Raw genomic sequence first — 24,892 nt, 5'->3', positions numbered from 1 at the left:
CTTACTGGAAGCTGCAGCATGACCCCATTAAACATGTCCCCAACAAGCTTCCATGTAGCGGGTCTCCTCACTCTGTCTATGTCTCTCCTTTGCCTAGGGGGATTTTGCCACCAGATTTTGCAGCCACTGCTCTGCAGTAAATCCCAGTTACTGTAGCTTAGCTCTTTTGGCACTTAATTGCCGCAAGGAGCTGCCTGCTTTTTCCCGCCACCCAACATCCATCTCCCTCCCAGACCTACGCAAAGTAGCCATGCCAAAGTAAAGCCCGTCAGTGCCCGTCCACACTTGGACCATGCCCATCGCCAAGAGCCCTGGCCATCCGACCACCCACAGGTACTACGTCGCCAAACTCTGAGCCCTGGACGCTGCAACAACTGCTACTTTAATTCTCCACAATCAACGGCAGGGCCATTCACCTGCCACCAATGTCTCTTCACCAGTAGCTCAGGGCCTACCGCCTTCATCGAAATCTGCGGTAGTCCCACATCCCTGAAAGCAAACCCCCGCGGAACCACTACAATGCCTCCTGCTCAATGACTGATCTCTCTGCAAATATGGCACCGAAGTCTGGGACACCATTCCAACCCTCGTCCCTGGTGCATTTTCAACACTGAAACCTGGCTCTGCCCCCAACATCGCCACTGCAATGCTTAATGGTTACAAAATGACACACCAAGACTACACCAACAAACACAGAGGAGGAGTCACCATCATACACAAAGAATCAATACCCTGCACCTCCACCGGGGACGACACCACTCTGATCATGGAACACCTCAAGTTCCAACTCCACGCCAATCAGAGAATGACCATCAGAGGCACCCTCACCTGTAGACCCCCAGGACCATGCACTGGTTTCTGCCATGCCATCACTGACTTCATCTCCCACTAGCCATCAAGTCAAGGCACTACATCTTCCTCAGAGACCTCAATTTCCAATTGTCTGACCCCACAGACACAAACTCCTCCAACCTCATGGAATACATGGGCAACATCGGCCTAACCCAACTGGTCACTGACCCCACACACTGGGCAGGACAAACACTACGCCCGATCTTCACGGCCAGCAATAGAGTCATATACAGCCATGCTACAAAAGTCACCTGGACCAACCACTTCATCGTCCACTTCACCGTCGCAGGATCACCATGCATCACCACCAGCTCCTCCAACGCCCCCTTCTACAGCTGGGACAAAATGCCTCAGACCCTCAACACCACTCAACCCAACCCTGTGACCAACCTTAAACAAGAAGTCCAGAACTTCACCACCTGGACCACAACACCTTCGACGAGTCATCCCATCAAACAAGCAAAGACCCACAGAACCATCAACAAGCCTGGTACACACCAGAATTCAGGACAAGGAAATGCAGCTGCAAACAACTGGAAAGAAGATGGCACACCAGCACACAGACCACAGACTGAACAGCTTTCAAGTCAATCCTCAGCAAATACCACCAGTGATTCAAAGACTCGAAAAAGATGCCCTTGCAAACCGCATTGAAGCAATCACCAACCACATCAAAGAAATCTTCAGCATTGTCAGAGAGTTCTCCTGTCCTATAGCCACCAAAAACATGATCCCTCCTTCACAGGAACTCTGAGATGTGCCAGCAAACCATTTCCACAGCGATCTCCTCCATCCACAAGAACTTCGAGCCCCAACCCACTGAACTACACATCCTCCTCATTCCTATAGAAGCCTCTCCTTATCAGGCACTCACCGCTTGGGAACAGCTTGTCACACAGAACACCACAGATTTCATGATCTCCATCCACTCAGGAGCACCCACGGATCCCTGCCCCAACCATCTCTTCAACGTCAGAGGCAAGGATATCAGGCACCAAATCACCACCATCCTCAACGCATCCACAGCCACCTTTCCCACTGCATGGAAACATGCAGGAGTCAGACCACTCCAGAACTACAGCCCCATCTCACTGCTCCTTTTCCCCACCAAAGTTCTTGAGGACGCCATCAACTAGCAGCTCACCGAATACCTGGAAAGTGACAACCTGCTTGAAGCCTCCCAATCCGGTTTGTGCGCCAACCACAGCAGCGAGACCACCCTAATCACTGTCACTGATGACATGCGCACCCTCCTCAGCAGAGGAAAATTGGCGGCCCTCATCGTCCTCAACCTCTTTACAGCATTTAACACTGTATCTTATCACACACTCATCAAGAGACTGCACCACATCAGGATCCAGGAAGATACTCTCAGATGGATCGCATCGTTACTCACAGGTCGAATCCAGAGAATCCGCCTTCCTGCCTTTGCCTCAGAACCAAAGAGCACCATCTGTTTTAACCCTCAGCCCCACCCTCTTTTACACCCAGAGCACACCTCTAGCCAACATCTTCAGAACCCACAACCTCAACATCATATTCTACGCTGACAACACCCAGCTCACCCTTTCGCTCTCAGCAAACCTTGCCGCCACGAACACTAACTTCCACAACTTTGTAAAGAAAGTCACCGACTGGATGAAGACCAACTGACAAAAGCTCAACAGTAACAAGACCTAAGTGCTGATCTTTGGCAACAATGCCTCCCCTTGGAATGACACCTGGTGGCCAGCCAAACTCAGACCTACTTCCAAACCAACAGACCACACCCGCAACCTCTGCATTATCTTGGACAAAAAGCTCATCATGAAGCAACGGATCAACACAGTCTCCACCACCAGCTTCCATACCCTCTGCATGCTCTGAAGAATCTTCAAATGGCTCCCCACTGGCAAGAGGAAAACCGACACTCAAGCCCTAGTCATCAGTCGGCTGGTTTAAGGCACAGGAGGAATCCCCACTGAACTCATGAAAAGACTAAAGATGATACAAAACTCAGTGGCCAGACTCATCCTCAACCTGCCCAAATGGACCCGCATCAGTCCACATCTTAGGAGCCTCCACTGGCTCCCCGTCCTGAAAAGATGCCAATTGAAGATATTGACACATGCCTACAAAACCGTCTGTTACCTGGGACCAGCACACATCAACCAATGCCTGAAATTCGACCAACCGTCCAGAGACCTTCGCTCCGACACTCTCACCCTCGCACAGACCCGGCACTTCTGCTGAAGCCAGAGCAGAGGCTGTTCCTTCTCCAGCCACGCTGCCAATTCCTGGATCGGCCTTCCCCTCCATCTCTGGACATCACCCTCGCTGGAGGAAATCAGAAAGAGGCCCCACTCCTGGCTTTTCAATTGCTACCCGGCACCTAGATACCCTCACAGGTAATTAGTCCCACCATACAAATACATACTGATTGATTAATATATGCCCTGTTAACTTTCCAACAAGTGCCCTCTGAAGACCCTTAGATTAATCATCAAAACTCTGCTTTTTGACCCGTGTAGGACCTGGCCTCGTGGCGGGGTTCCCCTCGACCCTCAGCGACGCGACAGTTACCCCTGCGCAGCAGAAACCCCAGGTCGTCCCATCCTCTGTCCGCCCCGCTCCCTCCATGACCCTAAAAAAAGGACGACCACCCCCGCATCTCGCCATCTATCCTCCCGGTACCGGACGCCCATAACCCGCATCACCCCAGAGGGCCCCCGGTAGCCATCCCCCTTCCCTAAGGTCCCTGACTCCATAGCCCCCTGCATGACCCCGGCCCCAGCGAAACATAGGCACCAGACGCGCCATGCCCGGCTGGGGGTTAGAGGGCTTACTCTGCGTAAGATAGGGCAGAGTAGTTTCGATCACACCTTTGGCCTCCCCGAGAGCCAGCTCCACTCCCTGCTGGGTGTCTGGAAACCCCCGGACCCATCTTCAAGGGATCAAAGGGCCGAATGGCAGGAAACCCCGTCAATCAGCCCCGGGCACCAGATAACCGCCTGCGAGGGCTCGGACTTCAAAGGGAAAGAGGACTATAACAGGGCCCGCTCTGGAACTAGCGGGCAGTTGAATCCTGGATGAAAAGAGCCCTGCTGACCTGGTGGCGGCTCAACCATCTTGCTTGAAAGAAGATCGCTACCAGAACTTGGGAACCTTTGCGAGCCCTGCTGACTTGGTCGCGGCTCCCCTTAACAACCTCTGCTGGAGCCCTGCTGACTTGGTCGCGGCTCCCTGTAACCACCCCTGCTGGAGCCCTGCTGACTTGGTCGCGGCTCCCTGTAACCACCCATGCTGGAGCCCTGCTGACTGGGTCGCGGCTCCCCGTAACAACCTCCGCTGGAGCCCTGCTGACTTGGTCGCGGCTCCCTGTAACAACCTCTGCTGGAGCCCTGCTGACGTGGTCGCGGCTCCCCAAGAACTGAAGGGCACTCCGCTCACTACCACTCGAGCCCTGCTGACTCGGTCGCGGCTCGAGGGTACTCTGGTCCGGCTGGACCGACGGCGCTACCAAAACAACGTGGTTTGAGGAGGGTGAGTTGAGCACCCAGTATGATATACCTCTACGGCAGCCCCGTATCCCCCGGCTCGAGGATTGAGAGCTGTGCGCCGGATATGCCCGTACTGGCCCCAGCACTGTGACTGTCCCACTTCCCACACCCCTACAACCCAGATCTTACAAACCCTTGAACTCATTGTAAATATATGACCTTTTGACCTGAAAAAAAGTAATATCTACTGCTTGATAAAGTACTTGTTACTCAGTACACAACTGTGTGGTGTCCATTTATCGAATGGTAGAATCTCTGCACGTACGATCCTAAATGCGAAGTCCCCTCCGGTAAGGGTCTTACTCGGCCTGTGCTCGGCAGCGCTCCTGCGAGAGGTGGGTTCCGGGGTGGTCCGGAGAACGTCCTCTGTCCCCCCTGAGATCACCCCTTCTAACATTGGTGGCAAGCGACGGGATCCGAGCTGACATTTAGAGATCGTACAGTGAGCAGCGGACACACTACCCAACGAAGACCCAAAACAGACAGAAGAAAGAACCACCATGAGTCCCACTGGAGCCAACGTGAATCCGACATTCCAAGAGGACCGTTTGGAAGAATACACTCATAGAGACCTAAAACAGTTCTGTAAAGACTTTAAAATCGCTACCACTGGTTTGAGCACCAAGGAGGATTTACAAAAAGCCCTGAAGGCCTGGGTGGAGTCCGGGGCCCCACTCCCCCAAACAGAAGGGGACGGCATGGAAGAGGGGCAGCAGAACAAACCCAGCGTCATAGAGGGGGAAAGAACCGACTCCCCCGCACGGCGGAACGCATCCGAGAGGGGCCTGTCCCCAGAAGAGCTGACGGACCGAGAGAGAAGCCGGATTCATGAACTAGAGCTAGCTAAGCTCAAAATAGAAGGAGAGCTCAAATTAGCCGAAAAGAAGTTGGCTGTAGAACTATTGCGACTACAAGGAGAGCTGGAGGAGAAGAAACTACAGAGGCAACATGAAGGAAAGAAACTTCAATTGGAGCATGAACGCAGCCTGAAAGAGATCGAGCTCAATGCAAGCAGTGAGGAAACCGGGCCCCCAGGGAACCGAGGGACCCTCCCCCGGTGGAGGCTAAAGTACACACCCCCAAAGATGTGGTGAAAGAGTACTATAAAAATGACGACATTCAACAATTGTTTAAAGCCTATGAAGTAGCTATGACCTCCCACCGAGTCCCACAAAAGGATTGGGGGGCTGGGTTGTGGGGGCGGTTCCTAAGCGAGGAGAGAGACACCCTGCTGCACCTACCTTCCGCCGTACTGAACTCGTACAGCCACATGAAGGAGGTCTGCTAGCAAGATATGGGCTCACCCCCGAGATGTACAGGCAGCGAATCCGAGACTGTAAAAAGATCCCTGGCACCACGTGGGTGGAGTATGTTAATTTCTACAGCCGGGCCTTAGAAGGGTGGATGAAGGGCAGCAAGGTCACCACGTTTGAAGAAATGTTTGACTTGATAGCCTGGGAGCACCTGTCCACAAACTGTTTTGTAGAACTGCGCCAGCATCCCATATGCTCACACATGAGTCCCTTGCTCACTTTGCCACTGGATTCAAGCAAGCACGGCTGAAGACGGCTGCAATGCCAGAAACCGGTCCTGGGAAGCTTGTTTCCGGTCCAGGGAAGGCATGGCTTGGCAGTTCGGGCTGGACTGTTCCCATGAGGCACAGGGTCAGACTGATTTGCATATGGCCATGTCTGAACTGGGGTGGCAGAGTGGGCTAAAGAATGGTGATGAATTAAACCCAGATCAGTTGACTGGGGGTGAGTGCTTGTATTGTCAACGCTCCGTCCATCATTTCCTTTGGTTTTGCTTTGTTCGCCATAAGTTGGCAGGGTATGCTCAGACGTGAGTCCCTTGCTCACTTTGCCACTGGACGCAAGCAAGCCCGGCTGAAGACGGCTGCAATGCCAGAAACCGGTCCTGGGAAGCTTGTGTCCGGTCCAGGGAAGGCATGGCTTAGCAGTTCGGGCTGGACTGTTCCCATGAGGCTCAGGGTCAGACTGATTTGCATATGGCCATGTCTGAACTGGGGTGGCAGAGTGGGCTAAAGAATGGTGATGGATTAAACCCAGATCAATTGACTGGGGGTGAGTGTTTGTATTGTCAACGCTCCGTCCATCATTTCCTTTGGTTTTGCTTTGTTCGCCATAAGTTGGCAGGGTATGCTGAGACGTGAGTCCCTTGCTCACTTTGCCACTGGATTCAAGCAAGCCCGGCTGAAGACGGCTGCAATGCCAGAAACCGGTCCGGGGAAGCTTGTTTCCGGTCCAGGGAAGGCATGGCTTGGCAGTTCGGGCTGGACTGTTCCCATGAGGCACAGGGTCAGACTGATTTGCATATGGCCATGTCTGAACTGGGGTGGCAGAGTGGGCTAAAGAATGGTGATGGATTAAACCCAGAACAGTTGACTGGGGGTGAGTGCTTGTATTGTCAACGCTCTGTCCATCATTTCCTTTGGTTTTGCTTTGTTCGCCATAAGTTGGCAGGGTATGCTCAGACGTGAGTGCCTTGCTCACTTTACCACTGGATTCAAGCAAGCCCGGCTGAAGACGGCTGCAATGCCAGAAACCGGTCCTGGGAAGCTTGTTTCCGGTCCAGGGAAGGCATGGCTTGGCAGTTCGGGCTGGACTGTTCCCATGAGGCACAGGGTCAGACTGATTTGCATATGGCCATGTCTGAACTGGGGTGGCAGAGTGGGCTAAAGAATGGTGATGGATTAAACCCAGATCAGTTGACTGGGGGTGAGTGCTTGTATTGTCAACGCTCCGTCCATCATTTCCTTTAGTTTTGCTTTGTTCGCCATAAGTTGGCAGGGTATGCTCAGACGCGAGTCCCTTGCTCACTTTGTAACTGGATTCAAGCAAGCCCGGCTGAAGACGGCTGCAATGCCAGAAACCGGTCCTGGGAAGCTTGTTTCCGGTCCAGGGAAGGCATGGCTTGGCAGTTCAGGCTGGACGGTTCCCATGAGGCACAAGGTCAGACTGATTTGCATATGGCCATGTCTGAACTGGGGTGGCAGAGTGGGCTAAAGAATGGTGATGGATTAAACCCAGATCAGTTGACTCGGGGTGAGTGCTTGTATTGTCAACGCTCCGTCCATCATTTCCTTTGGTTTTGCTTTGTTCGCCATAAGTTGGCAGGGTATGCTCATACGTGAGTCCCTTGCTCACTTTGCCACTTGATTCAAGCAAGCCCGGCTGAAGACGGCTGCAATGCCAGAAACCGGTCCTAGGAAGCTTGTTTCCGGTCCAGGGAAGGCATGGCTTGGCAGTTCGGCTGGACTGTTCCCATGAGGCACAGGGTCAGACTGATTTGCATATGGCCATATCTGAACTGGGGTGGCAGAGTGGGCTAAAGAATGGTGATGGATTAAACCCAGATCAGTTGATTGGGTGTGAGTGCTTGTATTGTCAACGCTCCGTCCATCATTTCCTTTGGTTTTGCAGCATCCCCTTTACAGCAAGCTGAAGGACCCTCGAAAGCTCTCCATTGAGGCCGATCACTGGGTGAAGACCCGGGTCCCCAGGGGCTCTATGGTAGACTATGCCCGGAATGGTCAGGGACCACCCTCTGGTCGAGTTTCAACCGGGCCAGCAGGTGTGGGTGATGGCCCCGGTGGAACCTTGCGCCCTCCAGGACAAGTGGACCGGGCCCTTCAAAGTGGTGAAGGGCAAGAGCCAAGTCACCTACCTAGTAGATGTACAGTCCCCAAGGAACCCTTTGAGGGTCCCCCACGTGAACCGCCTCAAACCCCACTTTGTGCGGTCTGAGTTGAGTTTGCTCCTAGCCACCGACGATGGAGCGGAAGAGGACACGGAGCCGCTACCCGATCTCCTGTGCGCTAAGGAAAAAGATGGCTCCGTAGAGGGGGTGAGTCTCTCCTCCTCCCTCACCCCACAACAACGCGAGGACTGTCGCCAGTTATTGGGACAATTCTCAGACCTATTCTCCCTCGTGCCCGTTGTCACTGATTGGTGCGTCCACGATGTGGACACTGGGGACAGCCCTCCGGTACGGCACAGAGCCTACCGCGTCCCTGACAGAGTCCGGGCCTGCATTAAGGCGGAAATCTCTAAAATGTTAGCCCTGGCGGTGGTCGAGTCCTCTGACAGTCCGTGGGCCAGCCCCGTGGTTCTGGTTCCGAAGGCAGCCGCTCCCGGCACCGTCCCTGAGCTGAAGTTCTGTGTAGACTACCGCGGCTCAATGCAGTCACCCGCACCGACGCACACCCTATTCCCCGCGCAGATGAGCTCATCGATCGCCTGGGATCAACCCACTACCCCAGCACCTTCGACCTGACCTGCGGTTACTCGCAAATTGCGCTCACGGAGGGGGCAAAGGAGAGATCCGCCTTTTCCACCCCGAATGGACACTATCACTTCTGAGTGATGCCCTTTGGAATCAAAAATGCCCCCGCCACCTTCCAGAAGCTGGTTAACCGGGTACTGGCCGGGCTGGAGGAATTCAGCGCCGCAAATCTGGACGATATCGCGGTTTTCAGCTCCCACTGGACCGAACACCTGCAACACCTCTGGAAGGTGTTGATGGCCCTGCGTCGAGCGGGCCTTACCATCAAGGCCAGTAAGTGCCAAATTGGACAAGGATCGGTGGTCTACCAAGGGCACCAGGTTGGAAGCGGGCAAGTAGCCCCCCTCCAACCCAAGATCGCGTGATCGTGGCCTGGGAAGCCCCCATGACCCAGACGGAAGTAAGGGCCTTCCTGGGGCTCACCGGTTGCTACCGGAGATTCATCAAGGGTTATGGCAGCATAGTAGTCCCACTCACAGAGTTAACCTCCAAGAAACAGCCGAAGAAGGTGCGCTGGACCCCCTCCTGCCAAGAGGCGGTCGAAGCCTTAAAGACCGCCATGTGCACTGCCCCAGTACTCCAGGCCCCGACTACTCTCGGGAATTTGTGGTTCAAACGGACGCCTCCGAGCATGGTATCGGGGCCGTCCTATCCCAGCTAAACGAGAAGGGCATAGATCAGCCAGTCGCATTCATTAGCCGGAGGTTACTACCCCGGGAGCAAAGGTGGAGCACCATCGAGCGGGAGGCCTTCGCAGTGGTTTGGGCCCTGAAGAAGCTACGGCCATACCTGTTCGGAACTCACTTCCGGGTCCAAACCGACCATCGGCCCCTACGGTGTTTAATGCAGATGAGAGGAGAGAACCCCAAGCTGCTGCGGTGGTCTATTTCCCTTCAGGGGATGGACTTCACCGTAGAACACCGTCCTGGTACGGACCACGCCAACGCGGACGGCCTGTGCAGGTTTTTCCGCCTCAGTGAAGAGAACCCCAAGGGGATGGGTAGTTCTCCCTGCCTTTCAGCTGGGGGGATGCGTGTTGGACCTGGCATCCTGGCGTGGTTCCCCTCGACCCTCAGCGCCCCGACAGTAACCCCTGTGCAGCAGAAACCCCCCGTCGTCCCGTCCTCTGTCTGCCCCGCTCCCTCCATGACGCTACAAAAAGGACGACCACCCCCGCATCCCGCCATCTCTCCTCCCGGTACCGGACGCCCATAACCCGCATCACCCCAGAGGGACCCCGGTAGCCATTCCCCTTCCCTAGGGTCCCTGACCCCATAGCCTCCTGCATGACCCCGGCCCCAGCGAAACATAGGCACCAGATGCGCCATGCCCGGCTGGCGGGTAGAGGGCTTCCTCTGCGTGAGATAGGGCAGAGTAGTTTCGATCACACCTCTGGCCTCCCCGAGAGCCGGCTCCACTCCCTGCTGGGTGTCTGGAAACCCCCGGACCCATCTTCAAGGGATCAAAGGGCCGAATGGCAGGAAACCCCGACAATCAGCCCCGGGCACCAGATAACCGCCTGCTAGGGCTCGGACTTCAACGGGAAAGAGGACTATAACAGGGCCCGCTCTGGAACTAGCGGGCAGTTGAATCCTGGACGAAAAGAGCCCTGCTGACCTAGTCGCGGCTCAACCATCTTGCTTGAAAGAAGATCGCTACCCGAACTTGGGAACTTTTGCGAGCCCTGCTGACTTGGTCGCCGCTCCACGTAACAACCTCTGCTGGAGCCCTGCTGACTTGGTCGTGGCTCCCTGTAACCACCCCTGCTGGAGCCCTGCTGACTGGGTCATGGCTCCTCGTAACAACCTCCGCTGGAGCCCTGCTGACTTGGTCACGGCTCCCTGTAACAACCTCTGCTGGAGCCCTGCGGACTTGGTTGTGGCTCCCTGTAACCACCCCTGCTGGCGCCCTGCTGACTGGGTCACGGCTCCCCGTAACAACTTCCGCTGGAGCCCTGCTGACTTGGTCGCGGCTCCCTGTAACAACCTCTGCTGGAGCCCTGCTGACGTGGTAGCGGCTCCCCAAGAACTGAAGGGCACTCCGCTCACTACGACTCAAGCCCTGCTGACTCGGTCGCGGCTCGAGGGTACTCTGGTCCGGCTGGACCGACGGCGCTACCAAAACACCGTGGTTCGAGGTGGGTGAGTGGGGCACCCAGTACGATCAACCTCTATGGCAGCCCCGTATCCCCTGGCTCGAGGATTGAGAGCTGTGCGCTGGATACGCCCGTACTGGCCCCAGCACCGTGACTGTCCTGCTTCCCACACCCCTACAACCCCGATCTTACGAACCCTTGAACTCATTGTAAATATATGACCTTTTGACCTGAAAGAAAGTAATATCTACTGCTTGATAAAGAACTTGTTACTCAGTACACAACTGTGTGGTGTCCATTTATCGAATGGTAGAATCTCTGCACGTACGATCCTAAATGCGAAGTCCCCTCCGGTGAGGGTCTTACGCCTGTGCTCGGCAGCGCTCCTGGGAGAGGTGGTTCCGGGGTGGTCCGGAGAACGTCCTCTGTTCCCCCTGAGATCACCCCTTCTAACAACCTTCAATTGCAACACACCCATATTGGTGGAAGGTTCTTCTCTGTCAAAGCTGCCATGCTGTGAAACAGACTTCCTCTTTCCCTTCATTCTTTAGAACATCGAATTCACTTTGGAGCATTGGAAGCTCATTTATTTGTTTCTTTGGACTTTCTTCTAATACCTGACCTCGAACAGTGCTAAGATACCTTCAGATAGGAATGTGCTAATAAATGGTGCAATCAAATAACTAGCCGATCACAGCAATGGAAGTGAAGGTGCCATCTATCACTGGTAAAAATAGGAATCACATGACAATCTGCTTTGCAAGAAAAGCAAAGAGTCTGCAATGAATGAGAGCCTGCAACCTCTAGTATAATGGATCAGTGTGAGACTTAGCAACCCTGGGGGAAAGTTACTCCCCAACATGTGGCTTCTTTTGGCTCCCAATGTAAAAGTAAATCAGGGCCCAACACTAATATGGGGGGTTAATTGGGAGTGGCCAGTGGCACAAGCTGCCACACCTGGTTTGCCCTTTTGTACCATTGAGCCTGCTACAGCTGCCCCCTGGAGCAGAACTCATGAAGGCTGTTGCAGGACCAGAAAATAATAAAAGGGGTTATAGGAGCCCTCATTACTTTCTGTAGCTTCCATGCATCCTGCTTGTTGGACTTGCCTCTTTCTGTGGGGTCATCTCCAATCTTTTTACCTTCACCCTCGTTTTCTTAACCTGTATTGTTTACGTTTAGAATGCTGAGCACTTTACCACTGCTAACCTGTGCTAGAGTGCTTGTGCTCTCTCCCTTAAGCATGGTAACATTCCCTCACATCCAATTGCCATATTTAATTTACTTTGTAAGTCCCTAGTAAAGAGGTACATGTACCTGGGCCTGTAAAGTAAATGTTACAAGTGGGCCTGCACCACTGATTGTACCACCTGCTTAAGTGGCCTTTTAAACATGTTTAAGGCATTCCATTGCAGCATATATGTGCAGTTTTAAACTGTCATTTCGACCTTGCAAATTAAACCTTTTACCAGACCTAAACCTTCCTTTTTAATACATATAAGTCACCCATAAGGTAGGCCCTAAACAGTCTATATGGCAGGGTGCAGTGACTTTGCAGAGTTGGATATGTACTTTTAAGTTTTACATGCCCTGATCTTAAGAAACTCTTAAATTTGTTTTTCATTACGACAAGGCCTGCCTTTCCCATAGGAGAACATTGGGTTTAGTTATAACATTTTATAAGTTAAAAATTTGAATTTGGAGTAAGTAGGAATGTCAAATGTGGTGTCTAAAGATTTGGAATTTACAACCCTCTTTAATGTTAAAGTCGGATTTTACGTCAAAATTCAGAAAATGTCTCTTTTAGAAAGTTGGCAGTTACTTGTCCTTATCATCTGATGCCTGTAGCCTGCATCCTCGGTCACATGACTAGGTGTAGCTGGGAGTTACATTTGTATTGCTCCCAGACAGTGAGACAAAGGGAACATAAGTGTTGGCATTATGGGCCACTATGACTTAAGGAAGAGACGGAGCTGTCACTTGCTACACTTGCACATCACAAAGGCCCTGCTTGAACACACTAACAAATTGTTTGCCACTAGTCTTTTGTGTCCCCAGACAAGCTAGCGCCAAGGCAGGTAGGAAGGGGATGCCTGACTCCTCTGATGGGTGGAAACATCCTGATTCTTCTCCTACTTCGAAGTGGGCACCAGGTATAAATATTGGACCCTCAGACCAAGATCTTCGGTGCATAACTGGACCTGTGAAAGACTCAGAAGAAGGACTGCTGAGCTGCTTTGCTGCAAGGACAGCCACTCTGCTGCCCTGCTGCCCTCTTGCCTGACTAAGAAGGACTGGACTTTTATCTTGGACCCAGGACCACCAGAGTTAGAGGGCTAGTTGGCTGGCTTCCTGATCTGAGCCTTTAGGACAAAACAGGCTCCAGTAGCCTTGAACCCAGCACCTGGACTCCGCCAGTTATGAGCCCTTTCTCCAAAGTGGTTCCAACCCAGTACTGGACCCTTGAAAGTGGACCGGAAAGGCACTGTGTCAGTCCATCTGTTGTCACAGCAGAATCAATGCAGTATGATTAATTTACTTGAAATCAGAACTGCTGTGTGACGCATCCCTGATGCAGGACTTTGGATAGCAGTCCATGGTTCCTCTGAACCGTCACTCCGTAACACATCTCTACCCACAGAGCTAACACTGCTACTGCAGCTCTTGAGAACCACCACTTCATGTCTCATCTCCATGCATGCACCTTGCATTGCCACCGCAGCTTCCTCTGAACCTCTGCTGCACTACTTATCTCCACACAAGGAACTCACATCGCCTCCTCTGCATGACACATATCCTCAACATGCTCCATCTCGGTCAGCCTAAACTTGTGACTTTATCCCAGTACGACAAGATCATGTAACCAAAGTTGGCACTTTGTGCTTCAAAGCACTATTTTGACTTACATCTTCGAAATAGCTTATTTCCGGTTCTACTGATTAGATTTGTGCTGTCAAATAGTTTATTAACTTTTAATCTGTGTTTCTAAATTGTTGTAAGATTATCACAAGGTATGTTTTTGTTTATGACTGTTTAAAGTGCTGCATAATTACTTTATGCAGCACTTCAAACAGTCATAAAGCCAATGGCATGTAGTAGTGCGGACCCCTTTTTTTAGGTCGAGGACCTAAAGGCTGCGCTTCCGCAGTCTGGGGTCGGAGATTTAATGTCTCTTAGTAGCGCTGTAGAACCCGCCTCCCTGCCCCGTCTCTCCTCCATTGGCTGGCTTCCTAAACGGAGGCCAGCCTTTAGAGGAGAGATGCGTCACACCGATTTAGCCCCGTCTTTTTCGGATTTGGGGGCGTAAGTTTTGCTGTTCTTTAGACAGTGACGTTGTCTGTCACTCAGAACCTCAAAACAACGCCCCCGATTCCGAAAAAATCGGAAGCTTGCGGCCGCCATTTTGTTTTCACCCGCTGTGAAGGTGAGCCGTTCCTCACTGTACTCTTGCCTTCTTCCCCCTGATTGCACTCGTGTTTTTCTTGTCTTGCCTTCTGCCCCGCTGTCTGTTTATGTTTCCCGCCCCCCCTCCCGCTGTCCGTGTCGTTTTCCCACCCCCTCCCGCTGATAAGGTCGCCAGGGCTGAGAGCCCGGGCTGCTGGGAAGCGAGACGGGCCATGGGGAGCCGTGAGAGTCGGGCCACCGAGCGGGCGCAGCTCTGTCCCCGCCTCCCTCTCTACGAGAAGCCAGACGATCTGTTCGCTCGTTTGCTAAGCGGACATTTTTTTTCCCGTTGTGAAAGGCGCTCCTTGCCGAGGTGCCGCCGGGGTGCGCGTCACTGCTGTCCTTTAAACCCCTGGCTGGCCTCTTCAGGCGCCCATCTCTCCGGCTGGTACCCGTGTCTGCCCGGGCAGAAGATGCCACCTCTGGAGTAGGTGCGGGAGGTTAGTTTGGGCAGGCCAGAGTGATCGAACGTTGCTGGCAGCTACTGTGTAGTCCAATTCTTTGGTTTAACTTTTTCTCTCGCTGTATCTTCTACAAGATGACTTTTCGTTACTCTTCTATGTTTATGTGTCTTTTAAGCTGTGGTGTTCGGGTCCCACCATAGCATTTCTTCACTCTTGGTTTACCTATACTTCATGTCGGAATGCATAATGTTGGACTTTGAAACCCTCAATAAAAGTAGAGAACTAACCGTTTGGATAATTAAGGCTGGCAGATCTTTGAAAAAAAACTTGCATACCACCGCTTTCTCTAAATTTTGACTTGGAGCTCCTTGATAAAGATGCACGGGACACCATGTGGCGTGTGAATGTTCATTGATATTTTATTTTGCGTGCGTTTTTTTTTACTTGTTTATATTATGTACAGTTTTCATTTGTTTGTCCACAACACCGTGGCATCAATGGTATTAAACATAATATGTGACGTCTCTAAGTGCTTACAAACTACGGTCCATGTGTCCTCACTAACAGACGTGCCCCCTTCCCCAATGTGCGTTCACAGGGTGACATCGGGAGCCCCCTTGCGTGCAGTGAAAATGGGACCTGGTTCCTGGCAGGCGTCAACAACTTCCTCGCCACAGCCTGCATGAACCCCTCCAGCCCGGCTGTCTTCACTGAGATGTCCGCTCTGGCTAGCTGGATCCAGGGCAAGATATCCGGGGCCTTTTTCGCAAACCAGGTGGTCCAGATTTACAACAACATGGATGACGGCGAGTGCACAGCAGCATCGCCAGGACTAGGTAAACTGTGGTTGGCTAAGCACCCCTGCACAGCAAAAACGTCCCCTCCCGTTTCTTCCTTGAAAAAGTCCTTATTCAGCACGCTATTTTCCAAGAATGACAGAGTAAAGCTTTAAGAAGAGATATGTAAATAACGAATCGACAGGTACTTGCAGTAGATCCTATAAATCTGCACATATTATTTGCATACTAACATAGATGAAGTGCCAAGCTGGAAGCCCCAGGATGAGATCATTTTTCAGTTCCCTTACCTCCTATAAATACTCCTCTGTGCATGTCCCAGTCCTTCTTATTACATTTGAATTTTCCATCCCCAATTGTGCTAGAGTATTTGCATGTGCATCCGCTGCTATGCAGAATTCCTGTTTCACCCCTAAGCTCCACCCTGCCTACCTCACCCACCTAAAATTCTTATCTATTGACGTCTTTTTATAGAATTCCCTCCTATTAGCACATGATCACTCCTTTCACTGTATATATGCCTTGAAAAAATTGTATGTCTCTTCTGTTCTCCATTTTAGACATATTAAGTATCTGTATCCCACTACATAACCTTTTTGCGCAGACCTTCCTCCAATTAAGGCTACCCCTAGATTATCTCTGACCTATCTTTATTCTTTTTGAAATGTCACAACCTGCACTACTCACTTCTCGCTACAGAAAGCAGTTTGCATTATTTTACTGCGGCAGTACATCAGAGTGCTGTGTGCTGTGTGCTTTTGAGTGCAGAGTGCTGTTGAGTGTGTCTGTGTGAGGGTGGCTCTGTGTAGGGTTTAGCTATCTGTGTGCTGTAGAGTGCTGTGTGCTGTAGAGTGCTGTGTGCTGTAGAGTGCAGTGTGCTGTAGAGTGCAGAGTGCTGTAGAGTGCTGTGTGCTGTAGAGTGCTGTGTGCTGTAGAGTGCTGTGTGCAGAGTGATGTTGAGTGCAGTGTGATGTTGAGTGCAGAGTGATGTTGAGTGCAGAGTGATGTTGAGTGCAGAGTGATGTTGAGTGCAGAGTGCTTTTGAGTGCTGTGTGATGTTAAGTGCAGAGTGCTGTGTGCTGTCGAGTGCTGTGTGCTGTCGAGTGCTGTGTGCTGTGTGCTGTCGAGCGCATAGTGCTGTGTGCTGTCGAGCGCAGAGTGCTGTGTGCTGTAGAGTACTGTGTGCTTTTGAGTGCAGAGTGCTGTTGAGTGTGTCTGTGTGAGGGTGGCTCTGTGTAGGGTGTAGCTATTGGCATTGTAAATGACAATGCCATTTATTTAAATATTAAGCTATTGGCAATCTAAATGACAATGCCATTGATGATTTTAAAAAAAAAAAGTCATGAGGAATGCCAATAGCTCTACCTTTAATGATGCCGAGACCATTGCATTGTAAATGCTTCTTTAGAATTGCAGAGATTCAGGATGGGCAACAAGCAAGCTTTGCAGAAAGAACAAGCTGTAAACAGATCAGGAGGGGCAAACGTAGATCAGGATCCCAACACAAAGAAAAGAGTAGGAATGACAACCAGATTAGGTGCACGAACCCAACAATTGTAAGTAATGTTGCCTGTACAAATCCTATGAATGCTATTATTGTTGTCAATTTATCGAGTCATATACTAACTGAGACTGAAATAAATGCTTTGAGCAGAGGTTTGGGATACTGTCCAAGTGCTTATCCTAACGTTACAGCCCTACCTGTGAGTTGTTTTAAGTTTACGAGAAAACTTAAATTACATAAATTCTTTGCAGAAAGACACAAATGTACACCTAGTCTCACTGAATCTGAAGCTGTAGAGACTACACATACAATAAGGGACATAACAGAAGTACAACTACTGCTGTCTTAGATGAACAGGAAGCGGCTACATTGTTCCATGCTCTAACATCAGAACTTAACCTGGTTACATAATCCGAAACAGACAGTGGTCTTAAAATAAGATCTAGATTCACACAACAACTACCAGGTCCCAATGTGATTGATACCTTTCAGGAAATGGTTTACCAAGATCAGTAGAATCTTGAATATAAGTTTCAATCCAAAAACTTCAAATTCAAACAAAATTTGACATTGAATGAGAGAAAGGCCATAGACAGTCTAACCAACGACACCTCCCTTGTCATCCGAGAGGCAGACAAGGGAGGAAACGTGGTTCTTATGGATAAAGTGGACTGCCTCCATGAAACAGACAAGTAACTCTCAGATCAGACCACATATGTTCAACTGAAAGGTAATCCCATCAAAACAACTGTAATGTTAGTCGAAAATAGACTGAAACATTGGCGAGGAGAAAGTCTCATTTCTGACTCAGAATATAAATATCTCTTTAACGATACACCTACCAGTCCCCATCATATACGTGCTGCCAAAAATACATAAGGAAGGCACATTCCTTCTGGGGAGACCAATCATCTCAGGGATTGACTCCCCAACAGAAAAAATATCAGAATATATTGATATGTACCTTCAGCCTCTTGTAGTCAACTTACCTTCATACATCAAGGATACCCGGGATGTTCTAAGTAAAATTGCAGACATAGAATGGGTAGAAGGACATCAACTGGTGACGATGGATGTATGCTCGTTGTATACGAGCATACCTGGGATCAAGGTATCAATGCAGTACAGTACTTTTGGACAGCCGTCCCATCAATATGTATGAACATACCATCATGTTACTAGACCTGATCAAGTAAGTCCTAGACAATAACATTTTCACTCACAATGGACAATGGTCTCGCCAAATTAGAGGAGTGGCAATGGGGGCAACATTTTCCCCCTCTTTTGCAAACCTGTTTATGGGTCTGTTTGAACACACACACATTTGGCGTAACTGTCCGGGACACCTATTGGAATGTATCCTCTACTGAGGAAGATTCATTGATGATATTTTATTATTTTGGGCATGAACTGACAGTGACTTTGAGGAATTCTTATCGCACATTAATAACAACAAATGTAACTTGTCTTTCACAAAGGAACACAGCATTAAACAGGTCAACTTTCTGGATCTTACCATCAGCATAGACAAAAACAGGTTGAAAACATTACCTTATGGAAAAACAACTGCGTGCAATGCAACATTGCACGCCACTAGTGCACATCCGCCTTCGCAAATCAATGCAACCCCCTATGGGGAGATGTTGTGAAGTAAACGGAACTGTAGTGATAAGACTGAATTGAATAAAGAGTTGGAAATTGTAGAACACCATTTCCAAATGAGAGGATATTCAAAAAGTGTAATTAAACAAGCCAGACAAAAAGTAAACAAAATAAAAAGAAGCCACCTGTTGCTAAACAAAAAGAAAAAAAGCATTCTAGAATGAGCAAATGTAACTTCATCACTCCATTTACCACTATCAGCACTGATGTTTATAAGATTCTTAAGAAACATTGGCATCTTCTAACTTGTGATACCACTTAAAAAGATGCGATAGGAATGAAACCCACTATGGTCCATGCAAGAGGTCACACTCTGAGACAACAATTATGCCCCAGTTTTATTCCACCAACTAAGAATACCACCTGGTTACCTGTTGCCCCAAATGGCTACTACAGATGTGGCACATGCAGCATCTGCTGTTTTGGAATTCAGAAAATCACTAGTTTCCAGTACAATTCAGGCAAAACATACACCATTAAGAGTTTTATCAACTGCAACACAAAATTTGTAGTTTATTGTATCAGATGCATTTGTGGAAAAATCTATGTGGGGAGCACAATAAGGTCACTAAAAGACAGGATCCAAGAAGAAGGGAAACCTTCCAGTACAAAAATACTGCAGCTAGACAAAGTGTAAACTTTTTCCACATTGGATGCATGCTGTACAATGCAGCAACCATTCATTGTGTGAAATGTGAATAGAATTAAAGAAATATTTCTCCTACTTTGCAAGTGCCTCAAGGGAGAGTTATTTTTATGGCAAAGCCATGTCTGACAATCTTTGTAAATTGAGCTTTGTGTCAAACCTATAGTTAGTTGCTTTGGAATGCCCAAACACCACCCATGAAAAGCCCCCATGATGGAAAGTAGCCTAAAGCAGATCACAAAGTGATTTGTGATACTTTGAGGGCAACTTTCCAGGTCAAAAAATGATTCGCCCCTCAAAGTAATTTGTTTAACGAGACTTTACACTGCCTTGTGCTACTTTGCGGCAGCACAAATTCTTGATAAATTTGGTCTAAAGTTTGAGAATTACGGGCAATCTGAGAAATCCGGAAGTACAGGTCATCCTTCCATGCATCCGCATCTCAGAAAGCAGCGTCCACAGTTAGGCTCTCTCCTGAACATTCCAGTGGAGGGATCACTGAGGGAGGGATTGCGGGTGGGTCAGTTTGTGGCAGAATCATAGTACTCTGGGTGAATTAAATCAGCTCTACTTGCAATTTCTGGAGGAATCAATGAACGTGACTCAGCAGTAATACTAGTGCCAAAAGAGTTGAGTAGGGCTGGGGAGGAGCCACCCACATAGAAGACCTGCTCTTCGTAGGCATCTCCATATCGGTAACAGAAAAGATCCCATTGCATGCGTGTGTTTTGATAAAATGGGTGAGCTTTGACATGGTCACTCACACATCTGTTAAAGGCTCCTAGAGTATGATATAGAGTAATGAAAAAGAACAATTGATGGACAGAATGTGGAACAGTGTCATACATTCTCCCCATTACAGAGATCTGGGCCTAAATCCTTTGTTTTTTTTTTCTCCTCATGCCATTCCAGTTAAATATAGAGTACGTCCAGGGCCAGCTTTAGGGCAGTGCAACCTGTGCGGTTGCACTGGGTGCAGACCCGTGGAGGGGGCGCTGACCTCAGGGGGCACTGCGTTCAGCAATAACTTATGGTTGGAGAGATGAGGGGTAATTTTGCCCGATGGCAGTGAGAGAATCCGAGGAGGCGGTCATTGGGTGTGGGGAAGCCGAAACTGATTGTCACACCAGGCACCACCAGCGCTAAAGCCGGTCCTGAGTACGTCACATATCAGATCTGTGCAAAGGCCAGTGGGGCAGAGGCAGTTCAGTCAAATCGGAGGCATGAGTCTCTGAGAGAAGATGCAGAGTTGGATTTTTGTGAGCATTTAACATGTTAATAAGATAGTTCGCCAGAAAACAGAATACTTAGCTCAGTCTAATGAAGCCTGATTCAACTAATATGTGAGGCAAGCAGCCCAAACTGCTAAATAATTGTGCCCAATGAAAGAACCAGTTAAGCGCACGCGCATATAGCTACACACTTCACATACACGCTCACTTCAAGGTGTGATGATGCGCTACCCCTTCCTCAACTCTTTCTTGATCTTGAGCGCCCATTCATGCGTATGTCAATGGAAGCTGCCATTGGTCAAGATACCGTTCAAACTGTGGAAACCCGCCACTGATGACGGTCGAGGGGTGACCTGGCTTGGCAGTTCGGGCTAGACTGTTCCCATGAGGCACAGGGTCAAGACTGATTTGCCTATGGCCAGGTCTAAACTGGGGTGGCATGGTGAGCAAAAGAATGAAGGATTTAACCCAGATCTCTTGACTGGGGGTGAATGTTTTGATTTGTTCTGCATTCCGTCCATCAATTGTCTGTCTTTAGCTTTCTCACTCTAAGTGCGCCGGGTATGCCAGAAGTGGGTCCTGGGCTCACTGTGCCACTGGAATTAAGTTATCCTGGCTGAAGAGGGGTGAAACCACGAAACCGGTCCTAGGATGCTTGTTTCCGGTCCAGGGAGGACCTGGGTTGGCAGTTCGGGCTAGACTGTTCCCATCAGGCACAGGGTCAAGACTGATTTGCATATGGCCAGGTCTATATTGGGGCGGCATGGTGAGCAAAAGAATGATGGATTAAACCCAGATCTCTTGACTGGGGGTGAATTTTTTTATTTGTTCTGTATTCCGTCCATCAATTGTCTGACTTTTACTGATGACGGTCGATCACGGAGGTAATGGGACAGGGAGGCCGAAAAGCCTAGGGCCGATCAAACCGAGCAGGAGGTAAAACAATACAACCGTTTTCAAACGCTTACTGCGCACACTAACATTAACTGGCGAGCAACTCCACCAAACTGAAAAAATGTGCAAGAGCTAAGTTAATGTTATTCACATCAAATGGCAGCCCCCGCTACAGTCAAAGAATGCTATCACTGTGAACAGCCCGAGGTGTGGGGACAGCAAGATGCAACAAGAGTCTCGACAATCTGGCAGTGATTTCCCGAAAGCCTCCGCAAATGATTAAAAAAACAACACACATGAAAAGTTGATGGTTTAACCAGCTGCAGAGTCCTAAGTAGCCGCCCGGCTGCCCTTCAAGCATTCTCTTTTTTGAGGCTCAAACTGCCCCCTTGAGGTAGGCGGGGGGAGCAATTGCGGCGGGAAAATTGTGCCTCTCCATCCAAGGTGATCACAGATGAGGCCCGCCGGTGTAGCTATCAATTGTGCAGTGGGTGCAGTTGCACCGGGACATATGAGGCCCAATTAAATCAACACTCTACTATCTGACCGGGGGATAGGGGCCCCATTATCTTTGTACTCGGGCCGAGAACGCCACTGGTCAGACCCCCAACCCCTCTCCTCGCCAACGAGTCACATTTGAATTCTCAGGGGCGCCTGGGCTGCCTCCTTCGCACCATACCCCCCTTCCACCCTTTCGAACCCGCAACATGGCAGGGGTACATCAAAGCCCCTGCATGGGGTCTTAAAAAGCCCCATGCAGACCCTGTGCCGCAGGTGGGCCCCCAGCCCTGGGGGAGGGCAACAATTCAAGGGAACACTAACACGTTATGGATCCCCCCCCCAAAAAAAAATCATCCATCCCAAGGGCAAGGAATATCTTTAAGATATGGGAGACTCGAGGACCCCCCCCCCCCCCCCCATCACAATCTGGGGAGGGGGGCATTATAATGCGCAACGCCACTGCCCCCTCCCTGCTACCTTTTCCAATTACAGTTGTTAAACCGGTTTTGTCACCATCCCCGGTGTGCCATTTCCCCCTCTGGATCCACGACAAGTGGGCCCGACCCCGGACCCTGCCTGCCTCCTTTCATCTCTTCATTCATTTAAGATGGTCAACCCCAGCACGTGACTGGAACCGCTTTCACTCTGGTGCCAACCAAAGGAGATGAGACCCGGCCCACACCTGCAAACTTTCTCCCCTGGCTCACTGTGACGGAGTTCAGAGCCCACCCCTTATCTGTCATTTCACTTCTTTCGCCAGGACGGCGAGGCCAGAATCCAACTCCCTTTTTCACATTTCCCCTCTTAAACTATGGCAAAGTAGATTGATCCTGCCCCCGGCTGAATCCATTCCCCTCTCCCTGGGGGCGTGCAAGTCAGGTCAACACCGCCTGAGACCCTTTCCCTCTTCTACGAAAAACAGGTCTGAGCCAGGGGACTTACAAGGGCCCTCCAGCCCCTGCGGCGAAGGGCCGCTCAGAGACACTTCAAGGGACCACCTCTACCCTTCAGGGGTCCTCCATGCAGCCCAAAGTCCATACATGTTTGTGATATATTGGAGACTCGGGACACTTCGCCACATTCTACGAGGGTTGGGGACATCATATGGCGCTACGCCACTGGTAGGAGACCAGCCCTCGACCGCCACCTTATCTCTATCCCACTACGAAAAGGAGGGCAAACCCAAATTCTATTCCACATTTCCTCCCACCAGGAAACGGAGGTCAGACCTTTTCCCCTCGCTCACCGAGCCACATTCTCGTTTTCCCTGAAAAAAATCTATTTAGCATGTGGTCAGAATTAAAACAAGAAGCCAAGAAGCTAATACAGACGGCTCTGTAATACACACCCACCCCCTCTCCTTAAATTACTGGAAGTTCTATTAGTGGCTAAACACAAGCATTCAAAGTCCAGGAACTAAACTACTTAGGGTCCACGTAAACCGCGATCACAGCCCTCTTAGGCGGTGAATGTATTTTACGAGTACAGGCAGGACGCTTCTTTGTCTTACTTTTTTGTGCGCGTTTTGCAGAAAATACGACAATGCTCTTGACAACTGGATCTTTTAATAGGGTCATGCATTTGTCTTTTTTAAACAGAACACTTATCACTTTCTTAGCAGGGAGACGCTCGGGGGTTAGACTGCGACACCTTGGTATACAAAAGGTCTCAATCCATCCATCGGTCCATCCATCCCTGCACATTACTACCTAAATACATTAACTCGTCATTTCGAACATCTGTTTTAAAATCAGTCTATCATTCATCCATCCATACTGCCATTAGTCCAGATATCAATTAATTTAAATCTGTGGAGCCATCCATCCATGCCCAGAAGATGCATTCATTCATCCATCCATTCATTCACTTTGATGTCGTAATTTCACGAACGCGACAGCACATTACCTGCATGATGTAATCCGTGTTAGTATCACAGGAGTTTGCCGCAGCCCATTGTCAGATGGTCCTTCACTTCGGAGTATTAAATGCAGCCGTGTAAACGAATAAAATGCAAACAAATCAGTTTCTCCCGTGTTTGATGGAGTCGTCAATGTTTGAAAATACAATGCAACCTTTCAACTTTTATTACAGGTTCCTCATAATCCTTATGGGGCAGGCTCCATGCCCAGGCTTCTGCCAAATAGACGGATACAATCTGTCGACAAACCGGACATCTGACCCTCTTGCGGGCACTTCCAAACTCACAATCCACGTTTCTCCACAAATCAAAGAGGTCCACTGCCCGAGAGGTCAACTTGGTCCGAGCCACCTGTAGCCTCGCGCTCGGAGACGCCAGCCAGCCTCTTGCGCGGGACTGCAGCGCTGGACAGCCAAGTGGTCAGCTGAGTGTGCAGCGCTGGACAGCACAGTGGTCAGCTGAGTGTGCTAGGGCCAGAGTTCAGGGGGTAGCACTGGACGTCACAGGGGTCACCTGAGTGTACAAGGTCAGAGTTCAAGGGGTAGCAATGGGCAGCACATGGGCCACTTGAGCGCTTCAGGTTCAGAATCTGCCCTATCCTTGCGCCGCTGTCCGCGGTGGACAGAGTGTGCTGAAACGGAGGCTGGGCGCCCCGCTCGCTCTCCCCTCCTGCCTCTCTGATGTGCCGGGAGTGGGAGGGAGGAGGGGACAGCTGCTCTCCGCTTCTCCTGTTTCGTGGTGGGCGGCTCTGTGGGGAGGTTCTGAGAGGAGAAAGGTGCCTTGGGAGGCTGCCGGGGACCCCGGGCTGCCGAGGGCTGCGCGCTCGCTCATCTGGCCTCCGCCCTCACACACAGGAGCACCGGGTAAAGACATTTCCCCGCGGATCAAAGGCATTTCTGATCAAACACGCCGAGGAGGGCGCTTCCCAGGGAAAATCAGCGAGGTTCCCGCTGTCCCAGAGCCAGATAATGCACAGGTGTACATCGTTTAAAAAAAAAAGAAAACATACCCACGCGATTCACCCTCCTACGCGTACTTTTTTTCGTAAACAGAGTTCCACATTTCGCCTCTACGGTTATGCTTCACATTCCAGTGCTTA

The 24,892-nt window shown here is 50.3% G+C and overlaps 1 protein-coding gene across 1 annotated transcript in view; it reads right to left on the bottom strand.

Annotated features, from left to right (window-relative positions):
- Nucleotides 1–24,370, bottom strand: part of MXRA5 (matrix remodeling associated 5) — a 302,010-nt gene extending 277,640 nt beyond the window's left edge. Inside the window, exon 1 of the mRNA XM_078657987.1 lies at nucleotides 23,781–24,370. Coding sequence (XP_078514113.1) covers nucleotides 23,781–23,786 — 6 coding nt within the window. The 5' untranslated portion in view covers nucleotides 23,787–24,370. The remainder of the gene's footprint in view (nucleotides 1–23,780) is intronic.
- Between the last annotated feature and the right edge of the window lie 522 nt (nucleotides 24,371–24,892).

The sequence above is a fragment of the Lissotriton helveticus genome, chromosome 8 (genome assembly GCF_964261635.1).
Source record: "Lissotriton helveticus chromosome 8, aLisHel1.1, whole genome shotgun sequence".
NCBI lineage: Eukaryota > Metazoa > Chordata > Amphibia > Caudata > Salamandridae > Lissotriton > Lissotriton helveticus.
This window is presented reverse-complemented; position numbering and strand designations above follow the sequence as displayed.